At 33.8% G+C, this 18,874-nt stretch overlaps 2 protein-coding genes and 1 pseudogene across 2 annotated transcripts; all 3 read left to right on the forward strand.

The window, feature by feature from the left end:
• The first annotated feature begins 334 nt into the window (after window positions 1–334).
• LOC143578946 (uncharacterized) lies at window positions 335–7,964 on the forward strand (annotated as a pseudogene).
• Window positions 7,965–9,291: 1,327 nt separating this feature from the next.
• LOC143578936 (shaggy-related protein kinase zeta-like) lies at window positions 9,292–12,842 on the forward strand. Its single transcript, XM_077062383.1, has 12 exons — window positions 9,292–9,436; window positions 9,967–10,059; window positions 10,221–10,280; window positions 10,358–10,630; window positions 10,711–10,785; window positions 10,869–10,925; window positions 11,453–11,593; window positions 11,668–11,718; window positions 11,802–11,897; window positions 11,994–12,077; window positions 12,174–12,275; window positions 12,355–12,842. Exons 2-12 carry the CDS (start codon window positions 9,970–9,972, stop codon window positions 12,451–12,453), a joined length of 1,128 nt encoding a protein of 375 aa, XP_076918498.1. The 5' UTR covers window positions 9,292–9,436; window positions 9,967–9,969; the 3' UTR covers window positions 12,454–12,842.
• A 2,266-nt stretch (window positions 12,843–15,108) lies between these two features.
• Window positions 15,109–18,752, forward strand: LOC143578934 (putative LRR receptor-like serine/threonine-protein kinase At5g45780). Its single transcript, XM_077062380.1, has 11 exons — window positions 15,109–15,303; window positions 15,392–15,524; window positions 15,879–15,950; window positions 16,050–16,193; window positions 16,283–16,354; window positions 16,455–16,514; window positions 16,656–16,729; window positions 17,128–17,274; window positions 17,378–17,716; window positions 17,839–18,230; window positions 18,392–18,752. Exons 1-11 carry the CDS (start codon window positions 15,204–15,206, stop codon window positions 18,713–18,715), a joined length of 1,857 nt encoding a protein of 618 aa, XP_076918495.1. The 5' UTR covers window positions 15,109–15,203; the 3' UTR covers window positions 18,716–18,752.
• Window positions 18,753–18,874: the final 122 nt, after the last annotated feature.

Here is an 18,874-nt window from a genome sequence, read left to right on the forward strand (position 1 = left end):
TTCAAGAGCTTATGTCTGCGCGCCCGCAGACATAGGCTCCTTGCAGACCTTATAAGCAAAAACAAACACAACCTAACTTATCAAACTTATTTTGATCGTTACCCTTTCTCTAATATTTTTGTTAATTAATGACCATATTAAGCTTATCAAATATTAAGTCTTTACCTTCTTTTTCTCAATCAATCGTTAATTTCTGTTTTCCATGATAGCTTCCTTCTCTTAGTTTATACATATCGGGCTGGGCCTAAAACATAACAATTAGACTTGAATTCTAAACCCTAGAATCATATTTATATTAATGCTTAGTTTTAAGCCTTGTTTAGTTTCTGTTGCCATGGAAGAAAGTCAAAAACAACCTTTGGAACGGGTCCGAACAGAAGAAGATGATGAAGATGGAATAAGTAAGTTACCAGATTGCTTACTTGTTGAAATCCTTTCTCGTTTACCCAAAACAGTGTACGCTGTTAGAACAAGTGCACTCTCCAAACGATGGAAACATGTTTGGCATTCGGTTTCCAATCTCAACTTCATGCATCTTAAACAGACTCAGAGCTCCGATTTCTTCTCTTTTGTCAACAAAACCCTAACTCAACGCCCCCAATACAAGCTCAACAAATTCAATTGTGTACCGGCTACATTGCCCGTCATGTATCTCAGATCAATAACTGGATTCGTTATGCTGTGAATTGCAACGTTGAAAAGCTTGATTTGTGGTTGTTGTCGCATAGGGAACGTGCGACTAACCTTCCCCTATATGACTTATTTTCCATGAATTCATGTGTCACGGTTCTGAGTTTGTTCGGCTGTATGTTTAATCCGACCGCGGTGATTAGTTGGAAAAACCTTAGGAGTTTACATGTTATGTGTGTGGAGTTAGATGACGATTTAATCAAAAACATATTATCAGGTAGTCCTGTATTGGAAACTTTGATGTTGAACCATTGTTATGGTTACAGGAGGCTCAATATAACCTCAAAGAGTGTTTGTGTTAAGGAATTGGTATTATGTGGATACACAAAGTGTCGTTATCTTGATGATTTTGAAATCAATGCTCCTAATATTTTGTCACTAACAATTAAAGGAGCTTTGGACATGGATAAGTTTTTGTTGCTGAATGTGTCTTCTTTAGTTAAGGTTGAGTTAGATTACACCATGAAAGAGACTTTGATGATCCAACCCAAGAAGAAGAGATGCTTAAAGAAATTATCCTCCATCTTCGTCATGCCAAAGAGCTCAAAATTGGGAGTTATGTATTAAGGTTATATTACTTGTCTAGCAATTTGCGCCTTCGTATAAATTAATGTGTTAAATTTTGTTATGTTTTTTATTTGTGTGTAGGTTCTGAGTCGTTTGGAAGCTAAGGGTTTCAAATATCCATCAAACTTGAAGGTCACCGGTAATGAGGTTAGTTGATTAATGGCACTTTTAATTCCTATTGTTGACAAACTGTAAAAGAAATTATCGGCTCATTAGATATTGGTGCTAACTGCTATGGCTTGTAGACTATGGTTGTCGTATTCAATGATTAAGTTGTGTGAGTTTAACTGTTTATGCTTTCTTCTTCGTTTTGTTTTAACTCTTGGTCCACTTCCATGATACAAGACATGTAATCCGACAACATTTGAGATTTGAACTCGTAGGTATAAGACCTGTTTTTCTTCCCATACATATTCAATGATTATGCATAAAACATTAAATTGGTGGTGCTTTCAGTTAAAAGAGCAAGTTGATGCTACTACTAGCGGTGGCGTGGAGAATGTTGAATCTGATGATGCTTCATAACCTTGACTAATATTAATCTTAGGTTTAAACCTACAGTTATAGATGTATGGACGTATGGTTAACATACTGCTGTGTTTTGTGGCTAAACCATGCCTGCATATTTTTCATTTTCTTGCATAATTGGTTATTTTGGAAGTTGAATTATGAATTACTCAACATGAAATTTAATGGTAGATTTTGCTTTTGAAAATGATAATTGTCATAATCAAGTCCAGTGGTGAGGCATATACGTCGAGGAGGGCGGCTTCAATATGTATAAAAAAATTCATAAGCTAGAGGGGGCGGGCTCAAAATATCGGTCGGAGACAGGTAAATTTACACTATGTATAAAAATTTTCGGGCGAAAAAAGATAAATTTACATTAACGAGCGAAAAAAATGGAGAGGTAGGCTCAAACTATCGGTCGGAAACGAGTAAATTTACACTATGTATAAAAATTTTCGGCCAAAAAAGGATAAATTTACACTACCGAGCAAAAAACTGAAGGGGCCGGACTCAAAATTTCAGTCGGAAACGGGTAAATTTACACTATGTATGAAAATTTTCTGCCGAAAAAGAATAAATTTACACCACCGATTGAAAAAACGGAGAGGACCGGGGCCACCCCTGGCCCCAACTAAGCTATGCCTCTTATTCAAGTCCATTCTAGATATATAAGCTGATTTTTCATTTACTAGGCATTATTTTCTAAATGATCAAGATAAAGAGTCAAAGTAAAGTGAATGCCAAACTGCCAATATTCATTTCGTTACTTTCGTATGGATAGTCTGTTGCCCAAGTTGTGCCTCTCTCTATTCTTTTTTTTCTTAATTTATGGAGCGAGTGTTACATAATTATAAACTCTACAATTACACACATAGTTATATGTGTATTTGTATGTATAAATATGCTTTTGAAAGAATTGAAAGGGTTCAAAAAGAAAAAGTCATGATTTGTGATGATCTACTAAAAGAAATTTTAATTCTGAAAAAAAAAAGAAAAAATCTCAAACAAAAATCAACTAATATAGGTGGGCCATGGATTAACGTAGTAATGGCTTTGGTTAACTACTGGGCTGGAAACCCAATAAGTTGGGCTGAATAACACGAATGATCCCTGTGTGTTGGACTTAGAGATGTTCACGAGCCGAGCTGAGCCGAACCGAGTGAAGGCTTGTTCGTTGCTTGACTCATTTACAAACGAACCGAATCGAACTAATGAAATTCAAACCGAGCGAAAACCGAAACAAGCCAAAATCGAATCGAGCATTTTTTATCGAACATCGAGCGATTTCGAGCACTATTTATTTCTTTTTCACTTTAAAATAATAAAATTTTCAAAAAGAAACAAGTTTGAAGGTTGTAAATTATATAACTTATAAAAAATTAGTAGTTTTTTAGACAAACGTGGAGATTGTAAATTTTTATTAAAAAATAAGTTTGAAGTGAGATATAATGATCATGTAAACAAATTTCTAATATTTTAAAAACGTGAAGTGAACAAATAAAACTATAAGAGTAAAGTACCATTTTCGTCCTTGTGGTTTGACAAATAATGCGAATTTAGTCCAAAAAGTTTATTTTTTGCATATGGACCCTCCACGTTTCTCTTGCCAATTACATCCAAATTACTAACCCCGTTAAATTTAATCGTTAAGTTAGGGGTAGACATGCCTTTTTACCCTTTCTTTGTTATAATACTTATTTTAGTGAACTGCGATTTTTGTCCTTCAAGTTTGTCCAAATCTGCAATTTTAGTCCAGTAGTTTCAAATTTACAATTTTCTTTCATATGGTTTCATTTCACTTGCAATTAAACCTGAATTCCCTAATATCGTTAAGTCTGGTCGTTAAACTCATCAGTGCCCTTCACGTGAGGGGCAATTTTGTTCCTTGTTTTTTTTCCCTTTTCCCCCAAATACACCCTAACCCCTCATGTGAGGGGGCTTGCGAATTAGGACTGAAGTTTATTTAGGGAGAGAAACGACAAAACTGGTCGTCACGTGAGGGGCACGCAAATGTGTTAGCGACCAAAATTAACGAGGTTAATAAATTCGGGTTTGATTGCAAGTGAAATGGAACTACAACTACGAAAATTGCAAACTTGAAACGATTGGACTAAAACCGCAGATTTGGACAAACCACAAGGACGAAAACCGCAGTTCACTAAAATAAGCATTATAATAAATAAATAGTGAAAAGACATGTCTACCCCTAACTTAACAATTAAATTTAACGGAGTTAGTGATTTAAATGTAATTGGCAAGAACTGGAAAACGTGGAGGGTCCATATGCAAAAAATAAACTTTTTGGACTAAATTCGCATTATTTGCCAAACCACAAGGACGAAAATGGCACTTTACTCAAACTATAAACTTGACGAAATAGGAAAATAATTTTAAATGGTAAAAATTTGTAAGCTTATATTTATGTGTTTTGTCTATATATTTATGTATTTGTTCATATATAATTATATATAAAATAAATTAAAAATATTCAAGCCGAACCGAACCGAGCAGACTTTTGCTTGTTGCTTGGCTCGTTTACAAACCGAAATCGAGCAAAAAAACGAGCGAGCATTTTCCGAGCCACTTCCGAGCGAGCGAGTTCGAGTGACGAGTGGTTTGGGTGGCCGTACTTGGTCAAAATTTTGAATACTATCTCCAATGTTTAATGATCATGTTTTAGTCCGTGCATGCCATCTTGTCAATGGTTAGTGACCCGATTTTATAAAAACTTAGATGAGTCACTTGGTTATAGCAAGTCACTTATTTATAGCACTTTTAAAATTTTGGTTACTATTTTATGAGATATATCCATTAACATAACATAAATTTCTTAATTAAATTAATAAGCATGTTAATACATAATATAATCTATCTTAACCTAAAATTGTATTAATTGCAATAAAAATTATTTTTAATACTTAAAATAACAAAGCAATTCTTTATACGGCTCAAAATCGTATGAATTATAATATGGATTACATTTGAAGATTTAAACGAAGAATAAAGTAAATGTCTAACTAAGCAAAAAAAAAAGCATCTCTCACTCTCGTTATATAGTTTTTTTGAGAAATGTCTAAAGCCAAAATTTCAAGACAAACTATATTGCAACAAAACATATGAATTAATATAGGGAAAATTCTCAAAATAACCAATTTTAATCAAGTCTTTTCAAATATCACCATGGTTTCTAAAAAAATCCTAAAATGGTCATATTATTCTGTTGGGTTATTTAAGCCTATAAGAAGTCGCCACGTGTCATGATGTCCGGTCTTCGAACGAAAAACGGAGCTAGTCCGTCAATCTTCCGGTGTAATACTTCATCTTCTACGTCTCAAAACTTATATCTACATAATCCACCTCCATCTCAATATTTCGTATTTCTTCACATAATCAAACAAATTAATAATGTAAATCCTTTGGTTTTTCAAGGAGAACACAACCATAGTGTTTGTTTTCCATGAATCACGTTTGTTGTTGAGAAATCCGTGCAAGAAAGTGAGTTCAAGTTAGAGAAATTTGATGGAAGATTAATCCATTGGAGACTCTCCTAATCAGTTGGATCTGACGGAAAAACTTGCATGCGTGGCGAATTCTAATTGTCTGCACTAATCCGTTGGAGGCGGTGTTGTTTGCATCGGATCCGACAGATTAGAATGGTTAGTATGTACTTCTTCAAAAACATGGCAAAAGTTGGAAATTGGCGATCAAAAATGACTATTTTGATCATTAACCCATTAATATATGTATGTTACAAATACATACCGGGTTTAATCTTTTTCACATTTAGTTTTCAAAAATCTCCTTGTAAACAACCTTTGTTGTTTTATTTGTAAGTTGTGAATCTTTGTCGAGTATGACTAATTTAATATCGGCTCAACTCTTCACCCTTGACAGAGTGACATAAAGCTGGCCATGTGAAAAAAACTGGATCTTTTAAGCATAAGCCAACTCTTAATAATGACTGTCGTGACTTTTGTTAATGGTCATGGCAAAACAAAGTAAGATAGGAAAATGTCTTCTCTTTAGCTTGAAAGGAAGTTTCTTATCCTATGGAGTAAGACTCATTCAACTAATTAAGGTGTGATATATGATATTCGTACCAGAAACAACTTGTGCTTCAGTTACACGTCTACCCAGACTAATGACTTGTAGGCGAGTACCGTTGCACAATCCTTTTTTATGATTAATATTACTTAGTAGCATATTAGGAACACCAACTTTAAGAACCGATATGTGATTTGACATTCCAGACATCTTTATCCCATTTAGAAAATCGGGAGAGTGTAACTGCGGGTCAAAATCGTCAAAAACTGTTTCAACATGATCTAAACTATCGGAACTTAGATACTCGATTTCTTCACAGGAAAACGTGCTAACATGCGCTCATTAATTTCCTGAACAACCTCATTCAAATGTGCCAATGGTACCCGTTCTTGAAAGTAAGTAAGTTCATTGAATCTATCTAAGATGTTAGAATAGACAAACTAAATTAATCATCAATTGGATCCAATGAATAATTTAAAGATCATCTAGAATTTCAACAATTGATTATCCATCATTTGGACCCCAAGGTTCCCTCCACCTATATCCAATAGTCAATCAGCAAACTCTTTGATCTCTTTAACATTTGAGGATCGATATTCAACTGTAGGCCTTATGTACTTTGTAAGTTTAAGTATTTTACACCTTAACCAAATGTACGAAGAATTTATTGAAGCAATTACACATATTTTATGTGGTTTGACTCTCGTAACATATTTAAGTACTAAGGTTTACAAGTAGCAAATTTGGGTCTGTGGTTTGATTTTGTAGCAAGTTTAGGTTTTAAGGCTAACTTAACTCGGTTAAGTTTAGGTTAAATGGCCATCCTACCCTTGCTTACAAAGATCAATTAAACTAAAGAGGCTATGTTGTGATTTAATTAAACAAATAACTAAAACTATAAAATATGAAAACCTACCCCCTTGTCATCTTCACGAGCTCACTGACCACAGACCTTAAAATCAATAGGGCTGGGCCTAAAACATGACAATAAGAATTGAAATCTAAACCCTAAATCATATTTATATCTATACTTACGGTAGGGTACCAAAAAGACCCGTTAAGAGGATTGGATCGGTGTTTCTTCATTACGTTATAAGCCTTGTTTAGTTTTAGTTGCCATGGAAGAAGGTCAAAAACAACCTATGGAACGGGTTCGAATGGAAGACGATGATGAAGATGGAATAAGTAAGTTACCAGATTGCTTACTTGTTGAAATCCTTTCTCATTTACCCGAAACAAAACACGCCATCAGAACAGGTGCGCTCTCTAAACGATGGAAACATATTTGGTATTCGGTTCCTAATCTCAGATTCGTATATAAGGATGATAATGACGATGAAAACGTGAGCCCCAGTTTTATTTCTTTCGTCGATAAAACCTTAACTCAACGTCACCAACTGAAGCTTAAGAAATTTATAGTGGATATGGATACAGATTGCAGCTACTACGTAGATCGCTATGAATCTCAGCTCCACAACTGGATTCGTTATGCTGTGAATTGTAACGTTGAAGAGCTTGATTTGTGGTTGTGGAATGAGGTACTTGAAACCGAGCTATCCCTTGATCAGTTTGTTTTTATTAGTTCATGTTTTACTGATCTGAAATTGTCGGGATGTATTCTTAATCCTACGGGGGCGATTAGTTGAAAAAACCTTAGGAGTTTACGTCTTTCGTGCGTGAAATTAGATGAAGATTTGATTGAAAATATCTTATCGGGTAGTCCTGTATTAGAAACTCTAGCGTTATGCGATTGCTATGGTTACAGGCGGCTCAATATCGACTCAAAGAGTGTTAAGAAGTTAGTGTTCGCTGGATACTCAGGTTATGAGATTGTTGAAATCAATGCTCCGGATATTTCGTCACTATCGATTTATGGACTTTTGTGGTTGAGGAAGCTTTTGTTGCTGAACGTGTCATCTTTAGTTGAAGCTAGCTTAGCTTATGGGCATGGGACAAACGGTGAAGTTGAAGAAGAGGTGCTTAAAGGATTAATACTTGAGCTTCACCATATCAAGGTACTCAAATTTGAGGGTCTGTGCTGTTTTGAGGTAAACTTACTTCTCTTTTCGCAATTTATGTCTTTGATATGCGTCTGGTTTCGTTTACATCAAATGCGGGCGAACATAATGTTAAAATTTGTTTGTAGGTTTTGAAACGTTTGGAAGCTAAGGGTTTTATCCGTCCATCAAACTTGAAGGTCCCTGATAATGTGGCTAGTTGATTTTTAATGGCACTTTGATTGTGTGTTTTTCTTGGATTGACAAGATTTGTTTTGGTATGCTAAGAACAAATTATGGACATTAGAAGTGATGGTTTTTACCAATTTGCTAGCTAATGAATAAGCACATAACACATTCAAGTTATATTTTTATATTGACGCCATAGCTACACTTGTGATCCGAGATTTGAATATGAAACAAGAAAACTGAAACACTTTACTGTAACTTGAACTCCTCGAGGATATATGCTTGCTCTTAAATATGAAAATCTAACATCTAAACCATCATGAAAGTTAGCGGTTGATTTAGCTTTTGTATCGGTACAAAATTTGCTCATCCCTAGTTGAAATCGAATATAAAATTACAACAATCTTATCTTATGTTACGATGGTTCTAATATCTCTTACTTTTGTATTACAGACATGTATTGTACTTCAAACAATTTCTTATATGATATCAACAAAAATACATGTAATTCTCATATCTTGAATAAAATATGATCGCTCTTTAACTTCAATCGGTCAACCGTTATATTTAACATAAATAATATAGTTGACTTACGTATTTAGTGCTTATTATTAGGCTTTCTAGCACGTTGTACATACCATCAACCATCTTACATATTTATCGTTCGTTATATCATTAACTTTTTAACACGTTGTACACATCATTTCCTACGTTTTATCTTCCCACAAAAGCTTTACGTGATACACAAATATAGTTTCGTGCACCGTTGGTGATACACAAATGTGACTTCACGACTTCACGTATGACCTCTCCTACTGTAATTCTAGTAAGGCGCAAGCAGATTCACGAGCGAAAATACAAATAAGATTGAAGGGCCAAAAGGAATGTTGAAACTTACTTCATGAAAAACACCACCACTCATTCCAAAACTCACATGAATATTGCAAACAAGATAATCAAGGGTCTAAAGCATGATCAACAAATACAAATAACAATATAATAATAATAATAATAATAATAATAATAATAATAATAATAAAAAGAGTCTAGCTTGTTGTGTGTTGTGGGGTAAAGTAAAGCAACAGAAATAGCGTTGGTCACTCACATACATATTATTATTATTATTAATAATCTCTCTCATCTCCTCAGAACACACCAAAAGAGAGTGGAGCTGTATTCACATGTAATTGTTTTGTGTCATGGGGTCTCTTTATCACCGGACCAAAATTTCATTTCATTTCATTTTATTAACAAAAAGTATTCCTTTTTCCTTTTCTTCTTTCTCTCTTTAACCCAAAATTAAACCCTTTTTGCCATCACACTCACCTTGCCGGAGCCCCGAATGCCCGGTGGCACCAACCCACTTTCTTGATCTCCATAAAGTTGCAAACTTTATACAAAACAAAACTGTAATTGTGCTTGGAACATCAAGAATTGAGGTGGGTATCTGTTTTCTTGAATCTTTAAGTTGATTTTATGAAGCTAGGGCTAGATTTGTTATATGGGTATGTTTTATTTTGTATAAATGTGGTGTTTTTATGAAGCTGATTTGCAGTGTGCCATGGTTGCAATTAGGGTTTTAAAGGTTTAATGTTTGTTGATTCTTGCTAGATCAGTTTTGTGTTTTAGGGTTTTGATTTTGGGTTTTGAGGTTCATGTGTTCTTGATTTGTTTAGTGGATCTGGTACCATATGTTAATGTCTGTTGCTGAAACTTGGTTTTAATTGTTATGAAATTAAATTAGTTTCTAAAGTTGAGAGTGTTTAATCTTTAAAGTATCAAAATTTTTGTTGATCAGTTGTATGATGTAAGCTCTGTGTGTGTGAAGTAAATAACAATTCTTGAATGTTATATGTTACTAAGAAAGTGACAAGTAACAACAAAAAAGGGCTTTTATAGGCATTTGTTGTTTATAAACAATATTATCGGCACGTTATCGTTTGACTAATTTACTCGAGAAATAAATTAGGAAATGTCGGCTCCCGTTGTTGATGGGAGTGAAGCAGAAGCTGGTCGCATCATATCAACCACTATTGGAGGCAAAAATGGAGAACCAAAGCAGGTATGATTCGTTGGCGAGTCGTATTGGTCAACCGGAATCATGTTTGACTGGTCAACCCTGATTTCATGGAACTTATCCACGATTTTCTTATGTTATTGTTATTCTTCACGTGAAGTTGTATTTATTGCGTATCGAACCAACATTATTTCTAATTTGTGCAGACGCTTAGTTACATGGCAGAACGCGTTGTCGGGACAGGATCTTTTGGAACCGTTTTTCAGGTACGCGAAAGTTTCTCTTTTCTCTAAACTTTACATATTTGTGTTTTACAGTTTCTTATAACCATTTATTATTTTAGGCGAAATGTTTAGAAACGGGAGAAACTGTTGCTATAAAAAAGGTGTTGCAAGACAAAAGATACAAGAACCGTGAGTTGCAATTAATGCGCGCGATGAACCATCCAAACGTTGTTTCTTTAAAACATTGTTTCTTTTCAACTACAAGTAGAGACGAGGTGTTTCTAAACCTAGTCATGGAATACGTCCCCGAGACAATTTATCGAGTTTTAAAGCATTATGAAAATCTACATCAAAGTATGCCCCTCATTTATGTGAAACTTTACACATATCAAGTGAGTTTTTTTTTCCTTTCATCACAAGTGCCAGTTTTGTTACTTTATGTTTTACGGGAATTAATTTGTCAATGTTTCAGATCTTTAGGGGGTTGGCATACATGCATATGGTTACCGGAGTATGTCATAGGGACTTAAAACCTCAGAATGTTTTGGTGAGATTTTATTTATTTCTTTATTTATTTTCTTGGTGTTATTTTGTTAATCTTTTAAAGCTTATTTATTTGCTTTTCCACAGGTGGACCCACTGACTCACCAAGTCAAGATTTGTGATTTTGGAAGTGCGAAAATGCTGGTACATTAAATCACAAACTTTACACCTATCTTGTATAATTTCATGCATTATTTAACATGCTTGTTTTATACAACACGGTCACCAAACTTTTACAGAGGAGGTTACCCGAATTTGCAGTATTTTTCGGTTACATCAAGAAATTATAAAACGACCATTATGCCCTTTACTTCGGTTTTTTTTAAATCTCATGACCACCCTAAAGTTCAAGCTTATCAAAATTTAATTTTTTTTGTTCATGCATTCATTTATTATAAAGTAAAGCACACACATCACCTAAAATTGTCTAATTTTGAGTCTTTGACATTTTTATGTTTAGACTTTTTAACACTTAATAAATATAAGTCGGGGGTATTTTTGTCATTTTATCGTTTTAGGCATATTTGGTGTAAATGAACACGATTGCATGATTTAGTGGCCTCTGTATATATTCTAAATATCATTTCCAAATTCTGCAATGTGAAACTTATAGAAATTATCTTTCTTGGAATTTTAACATCATGTTTGACAATATGTTTGACCGTGGTTAGGTGAGGGGAGAAGCAAACATATCATACATATGTTCACGTTTCTATCGTGCACCTGAACTCATATTTGGTGCTACTGAGTACACAACTTCAATTGATATTTGGTCTGCTGGTTGCATTCTGGCTGAACTTCTTTTGGGACAGGTTTGCAACTTAAAAAACCGTTATCATTACATTGCAATAATATCATTTACTAATTTTAACGCTCTTTGTTACAGCCACTATTTCCTGGAGAAAATGCAGTGGACCAGCTTGTGGAGATCATCAAGGTGCGGTAATCAGTAAATATATGAATTTATTTTTATAGTTTTATAATTTTATTTCTCATGGTCGGATTGAAAATTTATATCAGGTTTTGGGTACACCAACTCGAGAAGAAATTCGTTGCATGAATCCAAACTACAACGATTTTAGATTTCCTCAAATTAAGGCTCACCCATGGCACAAGGTATGATTTTATAATAGCTGTTGGTTTATGTTAAACAGTACTCCGTAACATAAATGTAAAGTGTAACTAAATATTTGCTTGTTTGCTTTTGGTAAGGTTTTTCATAAGCGAATGCCTCCTGAAGCGATTGACCTTGCTTCGCGTCTGTTACAGTACTCTCCAAGTCTTCGCTGCAATGCGGTAAGTTTATTACAATATTACTATATATAAGTTCTTGATATATTGTATTATATTCATTAATTTATATACTTTAAATTGTTGAATATTATTATTTAGCTTGAAGCGATTGCGCATCCGTTCTTTGATGAACTACGCCAACCTAACGTTCACTTGCCAAATGGTCGACCGTTACCTCCTCTCTTTGACTTCAAACAAGAGGTATGCGTCCAAGTGATTTATTATTGTTATCGTTGTTATTGTTTTATTTTATTTTATTTTGTTTTTGGTGGTTATTCAGCTATCAGGAGCATCTGTGGAGCTCATAAACAGGTTGATTCCGGACTATGTGAAGAGGCAAATGAATCTACAAGTTGCGCAGGCGGTTGTGGGGTCGTAGAGACTTAAGGTTCTGTTGTATGTATCGATTCGTATTGTTGTCTGAGAATGAGAAGCTGGTTGGTTGGTTGTATATGTTTTGTGTTTCTGCAAAATATTATTTAAATGTATGGATTAGGTAGAAGAAGAATGAAATACAAGAGATGGTAGAACCGAAAGGTTTTGAGTTTTGGTTGTTGCTGGTTTTCGACCCACCCTAGTTATACAATACAACTATGTTTTGTATCATAAGAAGTTGCTATTATGGTTATCTTGTTATGTAAATACCCTTTAGTGTTCAGCCTGTTTTTCTAGCTAATTTGTGTGATTTTACCTGTACAATATAAACTATAACTTGAATCGACTGGATGACAGTAATGGAGTCGATATTAAGACACTTTTGTAGACCAGACTTTGGCCTTTAAGAACGACTATGTGGCGGTTTTTAAAGTTTTTACCATAGTGTAAGAACCAGAAAAACCGAGCGGGCTCCATAATCCTTATATATATATATATATATATCTATAATATATATAAACAAAAACATAAAAATCTTATGTGTCGTGATGTGGTCGCTCCCCCTTTTTTTGGAGTCACCGGATTTGCTTGATTTTTAAATGGAGGCTTTTTATGCATTTGACCCGAATGCACGGGTATGGGTCTTACCAAACCCAGATATTCCTTAAACGGGTTATAAAATTTCATTTAATTAAAAAGTATTCTCACCAAATTACTGATGTGAAAATCCTATAAAATAGGATATACTAAAAATTATTATATGATTATTTTAAATATTATTTATAATTAAGAAACAATTTTATAGTAAAAAAATAAGCGGGTCTGGGTCTCACCAAACCCAGATAACTTTTAAACCGGGTTATTACATCTTAGTTATTTGTAAAACCATTTTATCATCAAACTCTAAGTATATTATAAATTCTTTTACAATAAATAAATATAAACTCCAAAAAAGTATAAATTAAAAACGAATAATGTAAAATAGCCTCCGTAATACGGGGGATAAAAACTAGTATATATATATATATATATTGAAAAGATCCAATTCACTAATCCTTAACGTACATTAACGTACGCGAATCCATTTTTTCACGAATCGATCCATGAAATCACATCCAAGCATCTCGGAATCGTCAATACATATCCAATCAATCATTTGTTCTTCGAAAAAAACAGTTTTGGATGGTTAATCGATTAATTTTTCACTTTTTTCACGAAGACCGTTTTTTGAGCGTTTTGCTGAGCGTTTAAGTTTTCTGAGCGTTTTAGGTTTTTGCCTTTGAGCGTCTCGCGTACCGTACGTTAAGGCATTAGCGTACAATAACTGCACCATATATATATATATATATATATATATATATATATATATATATATATATATAGTTTGTGGAGTGAAGGTGCACAAAATGGTTTTAAAGTAAAAATCTGTTCGGCCTGGTCAACAAAAAGTCAAAACTAGGATTTTATAGAATGAATGTTATTATAATTTGACAACTAATTAGGCATGTTTTTAAATTTTTTTTTTTTGGTTATCTTATTGTAGATGGTCTAAACAATAGCTTAATTTTTAATATTACAAAGTCAATTTATATTAAAATGTATGCTTAGTTAATTTTTTGAGATTTTGTTTAAGAAGATAGTTAAAATTAAAAGATCTTTTTAACAATTTTTATTTACGAAGAGTTAAATATTTAATTTAATGAATATAAAACTACAGAGGAGTATTGACCTAGTTACTGATTAGATCTGTAGATTCCATTAATTTGATCAAATAGTTTAATCCAGTGTTTTAAAAACAGGTACGTACCGGTCGGTTGAACCGGTTATACCGGATTTTTATAAGACAACCGGTATTTAAAGGTTGGTATTTTTGGACGGTTTTCTTAAACATCGTACCACCGGTTTTTAAAGAAATACCGGTTTAAACCGGCAAACCGGTTTTAAATCCATGAGATTTTATATATTTTTGCGGCCGGTATTTTTTAAAAATGACTTTTAACATAAAGGATACACGTGAAACGAGTAAACAAGGTAAATGACGATTCCTTCATCAACCAATTTTATATTATGTAAATCCAATGTTCATTTATTTACATCTTTTGTATTTTCCTAATTTCGTATACAAAACACAAACTTTCTATCTGACTCGATCATTGTTTATGTGTGATATTTGGTTCAAGTGTGACGTTTATTAATGTACTTTTGGGTTATTTGTTGAGTTGAAATTGTATTTATAATGAATTACAAGGTAATTATTTAACTCGGTTTAACCTTCCGATACATTCCGGTTCAACCGGCTATACCATTTTTGAACTAAAGCCGGTCTGAATAAAATAACGGTTTAATCTTTTTTCATACAAAAACAGAAATCAGAGTCAGCAAGAAAATGAGAATACAGCTCTGACAATCAACTAATAGGTAACTTGTCAGTTGACCCATGACAGAAAGACAAGGGAACCATCTGTGTCATTTTTCAAATCTCAATAATTTATTAATTTTATAAAAAAAATTATTGTTTTTCTTTTCCCAATTTCCTAACATCACTCCCAATGCCCATAACCTCATTTCTTTACCACAATAAACATTAAAAACCACCAGCTAAATTTTATAAATTTTAGTTACTCGAGGAACTGCTTCGTTCCAAGAAGATGATTAAAAACAAAAAACACAACATTAACATTTTGTGTTTATTTTGACTCAAGTTTCAATCTTTTTGCCAGAAATCTTTTTGGGTATTACCAGAAATCCAACAATATGAAGTTTGTAATCTTGTGGGTGATTTTTTTTAGGGTTTGGGTTTCAATGGTGAGTGCTTCTGACAGTCTTCTTTCCCCAAAAGGTGTCAACTTTGAAGGTAAAACTGATAAAGATTACATTTTTATGAAATCCCATTTGTTAGATTTGAGTTTTGGTTAGTTAAGAATGTGTTTTTGTTGTGACAGTGGCTGCATTGATGTCTATGAAGGGTAAAATGATAGATGAGTACCATGTGCTTGATGGATGGGATATTAATTCTGTTGATCCTTGTACTTGGAACATGGTTGCTTGTTCTTCCGAGGGTTTTGTTATTTCTCTGTTAGTATTCAAATTTCTCAATCTTTTTAATGTTTGAATCTTTATTTTAAAATAATACAGGATTTTTAAACACAATCTTTAGTTTTAACCAGTTGTTTAAAGTCAGGGGTAGTTAGGTACTCTTCAATTTTTTCAATGATTAGCTTTCTTACTGCTAATCTTTTTTCAAACAAAATCACCTTTTTTCCAACTCAAAACTGATTATTGTGGCTTGATATTGTTATAAACTTATAATGCAATAACTTTCCATATGTAGTTTGTTGTGCAACTCAAATATTAAAACCAATTTTGATGTTGTAATGTGACTATATTTGTATCATTATGCATCTAACTTTTGTTTTAATATGTTCATAGTGAAATGGCTAGTACCGGATTAGCAGGCACGTTATCTCCAAGTATTGGGAACTTGGGACGTCTTCGCACATTGTAAGTTTAGATTATCAATGTTTTATAACATTTATAGACTTTTATTCAAGAGTTATACAAAAATGAATATATTTTATAATTGTAATCCATTTCTTATAGGTTACTACAGAACAATGCATTATCGGGTCCAATTCCAGCTGAAATTGGAAAACTTGCAGGACTAGAAACTCTTGATTTATCAGGCAATCAATTTGTCGGCGAAATCCCGGGCTCTTTGGGTTCGTTAACTCGTCTAAGTTATCTGTAAGTTGTAATCCAAGTTTCTGTTTATTATGTTCTGTCTTTATTCATTTCGCATGTTTAATATAATGATATTTTGACATATTTTTCAGGAGACTAAACAAGAACAAGCTGTCGGGGGATATTCCCGGACCTGTGGCAAACCTCACAGGTCTTTCATTCTTGTACGTCGGTTTATATGTTTGCAATTTCCGTACCAATATTATGTTTGTTCTAGTAAAGTAGGAATAATATTCACAATATGACATTTCTGTTATATTGCAGGGATGTGTCGTTTAATAATCTCAGTGGGACGTCTCCAAAAATAAGAGCTAAAGACTACAGGTAACGTTTTACTTCAAGCAAACCATTTTTGTTAATAAATATACTTTAAGATTGAGTATACACTTTGATGGTTTAAGATATATGTTATTTTTTACAATTTTTTATATTATATGAATAATTGCCTATTAATTGGTAATGCAGGATCACCGGGAACAATTATCTTTGCACGTCATCATCCTCGTTAAGTTGTGTCAACGTCCCCAAAGTGGCAAATGGTAATCGTTCGTATTAGTTGTTGCCTTGTCGGATATTAAACCTTTTTAGTAGAAGTGCAATCTTGGCCTGTTAACTTGTTAACATGTCTATTTGGGTTGTGCTAAAAGTCAGACGGGTTCTAAATCACTAAAAGTTTAATTTTTATTCATGCAATCTCCCAATCGCTTCTAAGAGTTAGATTATTATGTAATCGTGTATACTTTAAACTTTAATAATATTTAACACGTTGATTAATTCCCAAAGATTTTAATAATGCAACTTTACCATATGAAAAAAAGTTTGCTTTATGACTTATGCCTTTTGCAAGAAATTTGTTGAATAACTGCTGATATGTTTTATTGCTTTAAGCATCTAGGCCTAATATCTAAACAAATTATTTCTTGTTTAACTTTTATAGAAAGCAGTCAAACAAAGCAAGTTGACAATCATCACCGTTGGATCGTTTCTGTTACACCTGGAGTTATCTGCACGTTCGTGGCTTCAATAATGGTTCTTGTTTGTGGGGTCCATTGGTACCGATCTCGCCTTATATGCACATCCTATGGTATATTTTATATAAAATAATCAACTTATTTTATTAACCAAACATTTATACACCCTATGATGCATTCTTTGTGCTGACATTTAAATATTTTAAACATTTGCAGTGCAACAAGATTATGAGTTTAACGTCGGTCACTTGCAAAGATTTACATTTCGTGAACTACAAGTTGCAACCGGGAATTTTAGTTCCAAGAATATATTAGGTCAAGGCGGTTTTGGGATTGTTTATAAAGGGTGTCTTATAAATAGAGGTTTGGTTGCAGTAAAAAGACTAAAAGACCCTAATTTATCAGGGGAGGTACAGTTTCAGACTGAACTTGAGATGATAAGTCTGGCATTGCACCGGAATCTTTTACGTCTTTACGGGTTTTGTTTGACTTCGGAGGAAAGATTACTAGTCTACCCTTATATGCCAAATGGCAGCGTTGCGGATCGCTTGAGAGGTAACAAATAAAGTGATAATGTCATAAAAGTCAAGTTAAATATTTAACCTTTTGACTCTTGAAAGTCAAACACAAAGTTATTTGTAGTCTTTTTGTGCATTAACTTGAATATTTATAAACAGACGGTGGTAGGGAATCACCTATCTTGGATTGGAGTAGAAGAATGCATATTGCACTTGGAGCCGCAAGAGGACTTCTATATTTGCATGAACAATGTAACCCCAAAATAATCCATAGAGACGTAAAAGCTGCAAATATTTTACTAGATGAGAATTTTGAAGCGGTTGTTGGTGATTTTGGTCTTGCTAAGTTATTAGACCCTCGGGATTCACATGTCACAACCGCGGTTCGTGGTACTGTGGGCCATATCGCACCAGAATATCTCTCAACGGGTCAATCTTCTGAGAAAACCGATGTTTTTGGATTTGGCATGTTTCTTTTGGAACTCATAACAGGACAAAAAGCATTAGATGCTGGCAATGGTCAAGTTCAAAAGGGAACAATCCTTGATTTGGTAAGCATACAGGTTGACTTGAAAGTCAAAAGTCAATTATTTTTGTAAAACTATTGGTTAAGGTCAATGTTTGACTTGGTTGACTTAAAAGTTAATGTCAATTCTTTTTGTTAAACTATTGGTCATGGTCAATGTTTGACTTGGTTGACTTTTATACACAGGTTAAAACATTATATGACGAAAAACGGTTGCAAGTATTAATAGATAGGGATCTAAAAGGTTGTTATGATGCACAAGAGCTCGAGAAGGCAGTTGAACTCGCACTCCTATGCACTCGAGCACACCCGACTTCTAGGCCAAAGATGTCAGAAGTCATGAAGGTGTTAGAAGGTATCACGGGTCAACCCTGCAATGCAGACGAGGCACAGGCAGGACCCGCGCAACAATGTGATGGGCGAGCTTTTAGTTTTTCTAGGAATGAGAGTGTTGCTCGTGAAGGGTCTTCGTTTATAATCGAAGCAATGGAGCTTTCGGGACCTCGATAATAGGTCTTTATGGTGTATGGATGACTTAGTTGTGGTGTAATTGTGAATATTTGAAGTTGCTACTTTCCATTTTGGGAAAGTTTTGTTATCTTATATATGTTTAGAAATGGAGCCATGAGATATCAAAAATTAAACTTGGTACATATTTAGTACTTGGAG

This window comes from Bidens hawaiensis, unplaced genomic scaffold, assembly GCF_021521415.1.
Source record: "Bidens hawaiensis isolate Kalapana, Puna unplaced genomic scaffold, B.hawaiensis_p1.1 tig00029399_1, whole genome shotgun sequence".
NCBI lineage: Eukaryota > Viridiplantae > Streptophyta > Magnoliopsida > Asterales > Asteraceae > Bidens > Bidens hawaiensis.

Bases quoted from the DNA above. Each gene is read 5' to 3' on its own strand.
- LOC143578936 (XM_077062383.1), top strand. From the start codon at position 9,970: ATGTCGGCTCCCGTTGTTGATGGGAGTGAAGCAGAAGCTGGTCGCATC. The intron at 10,926-11,452 runs GTACATTAAATC...GACCGTGGTTAG, and splicing joins TTGGAAGTGCGAAAATGCTG to GTGAGGGGAGAAGCAAACAT. The intron at 11,898-11,993 runs GTATGATTTTAT...GCTTTTGGTAAG, and splicing joins AGGCTCACCCATGGCACAAG to GTTTTTCATAAGCGAATGCC.
- LOC143578934 (XM_077062380.1), top strand. From the start codon at position 15,204: ATGAAGTTTGTAATCTTGTGGGTGATTTTTTTTAGGGTTTGGGTTTCA. The intron at 15,525-15,878 runs GTTAGTATTCAA...ATATGTTCATAG, and splicing joins GAGGGTTTTGTTATTTCTCT to TGAAATGGCTAGTACCGGAT. The intron at 17,275-17,377 runs GTATATTTTATA...AAACATTTGCAG, and splicing joins CCTTATATGCACATCCTATG to TGCAACAAGATTATGAGTTT.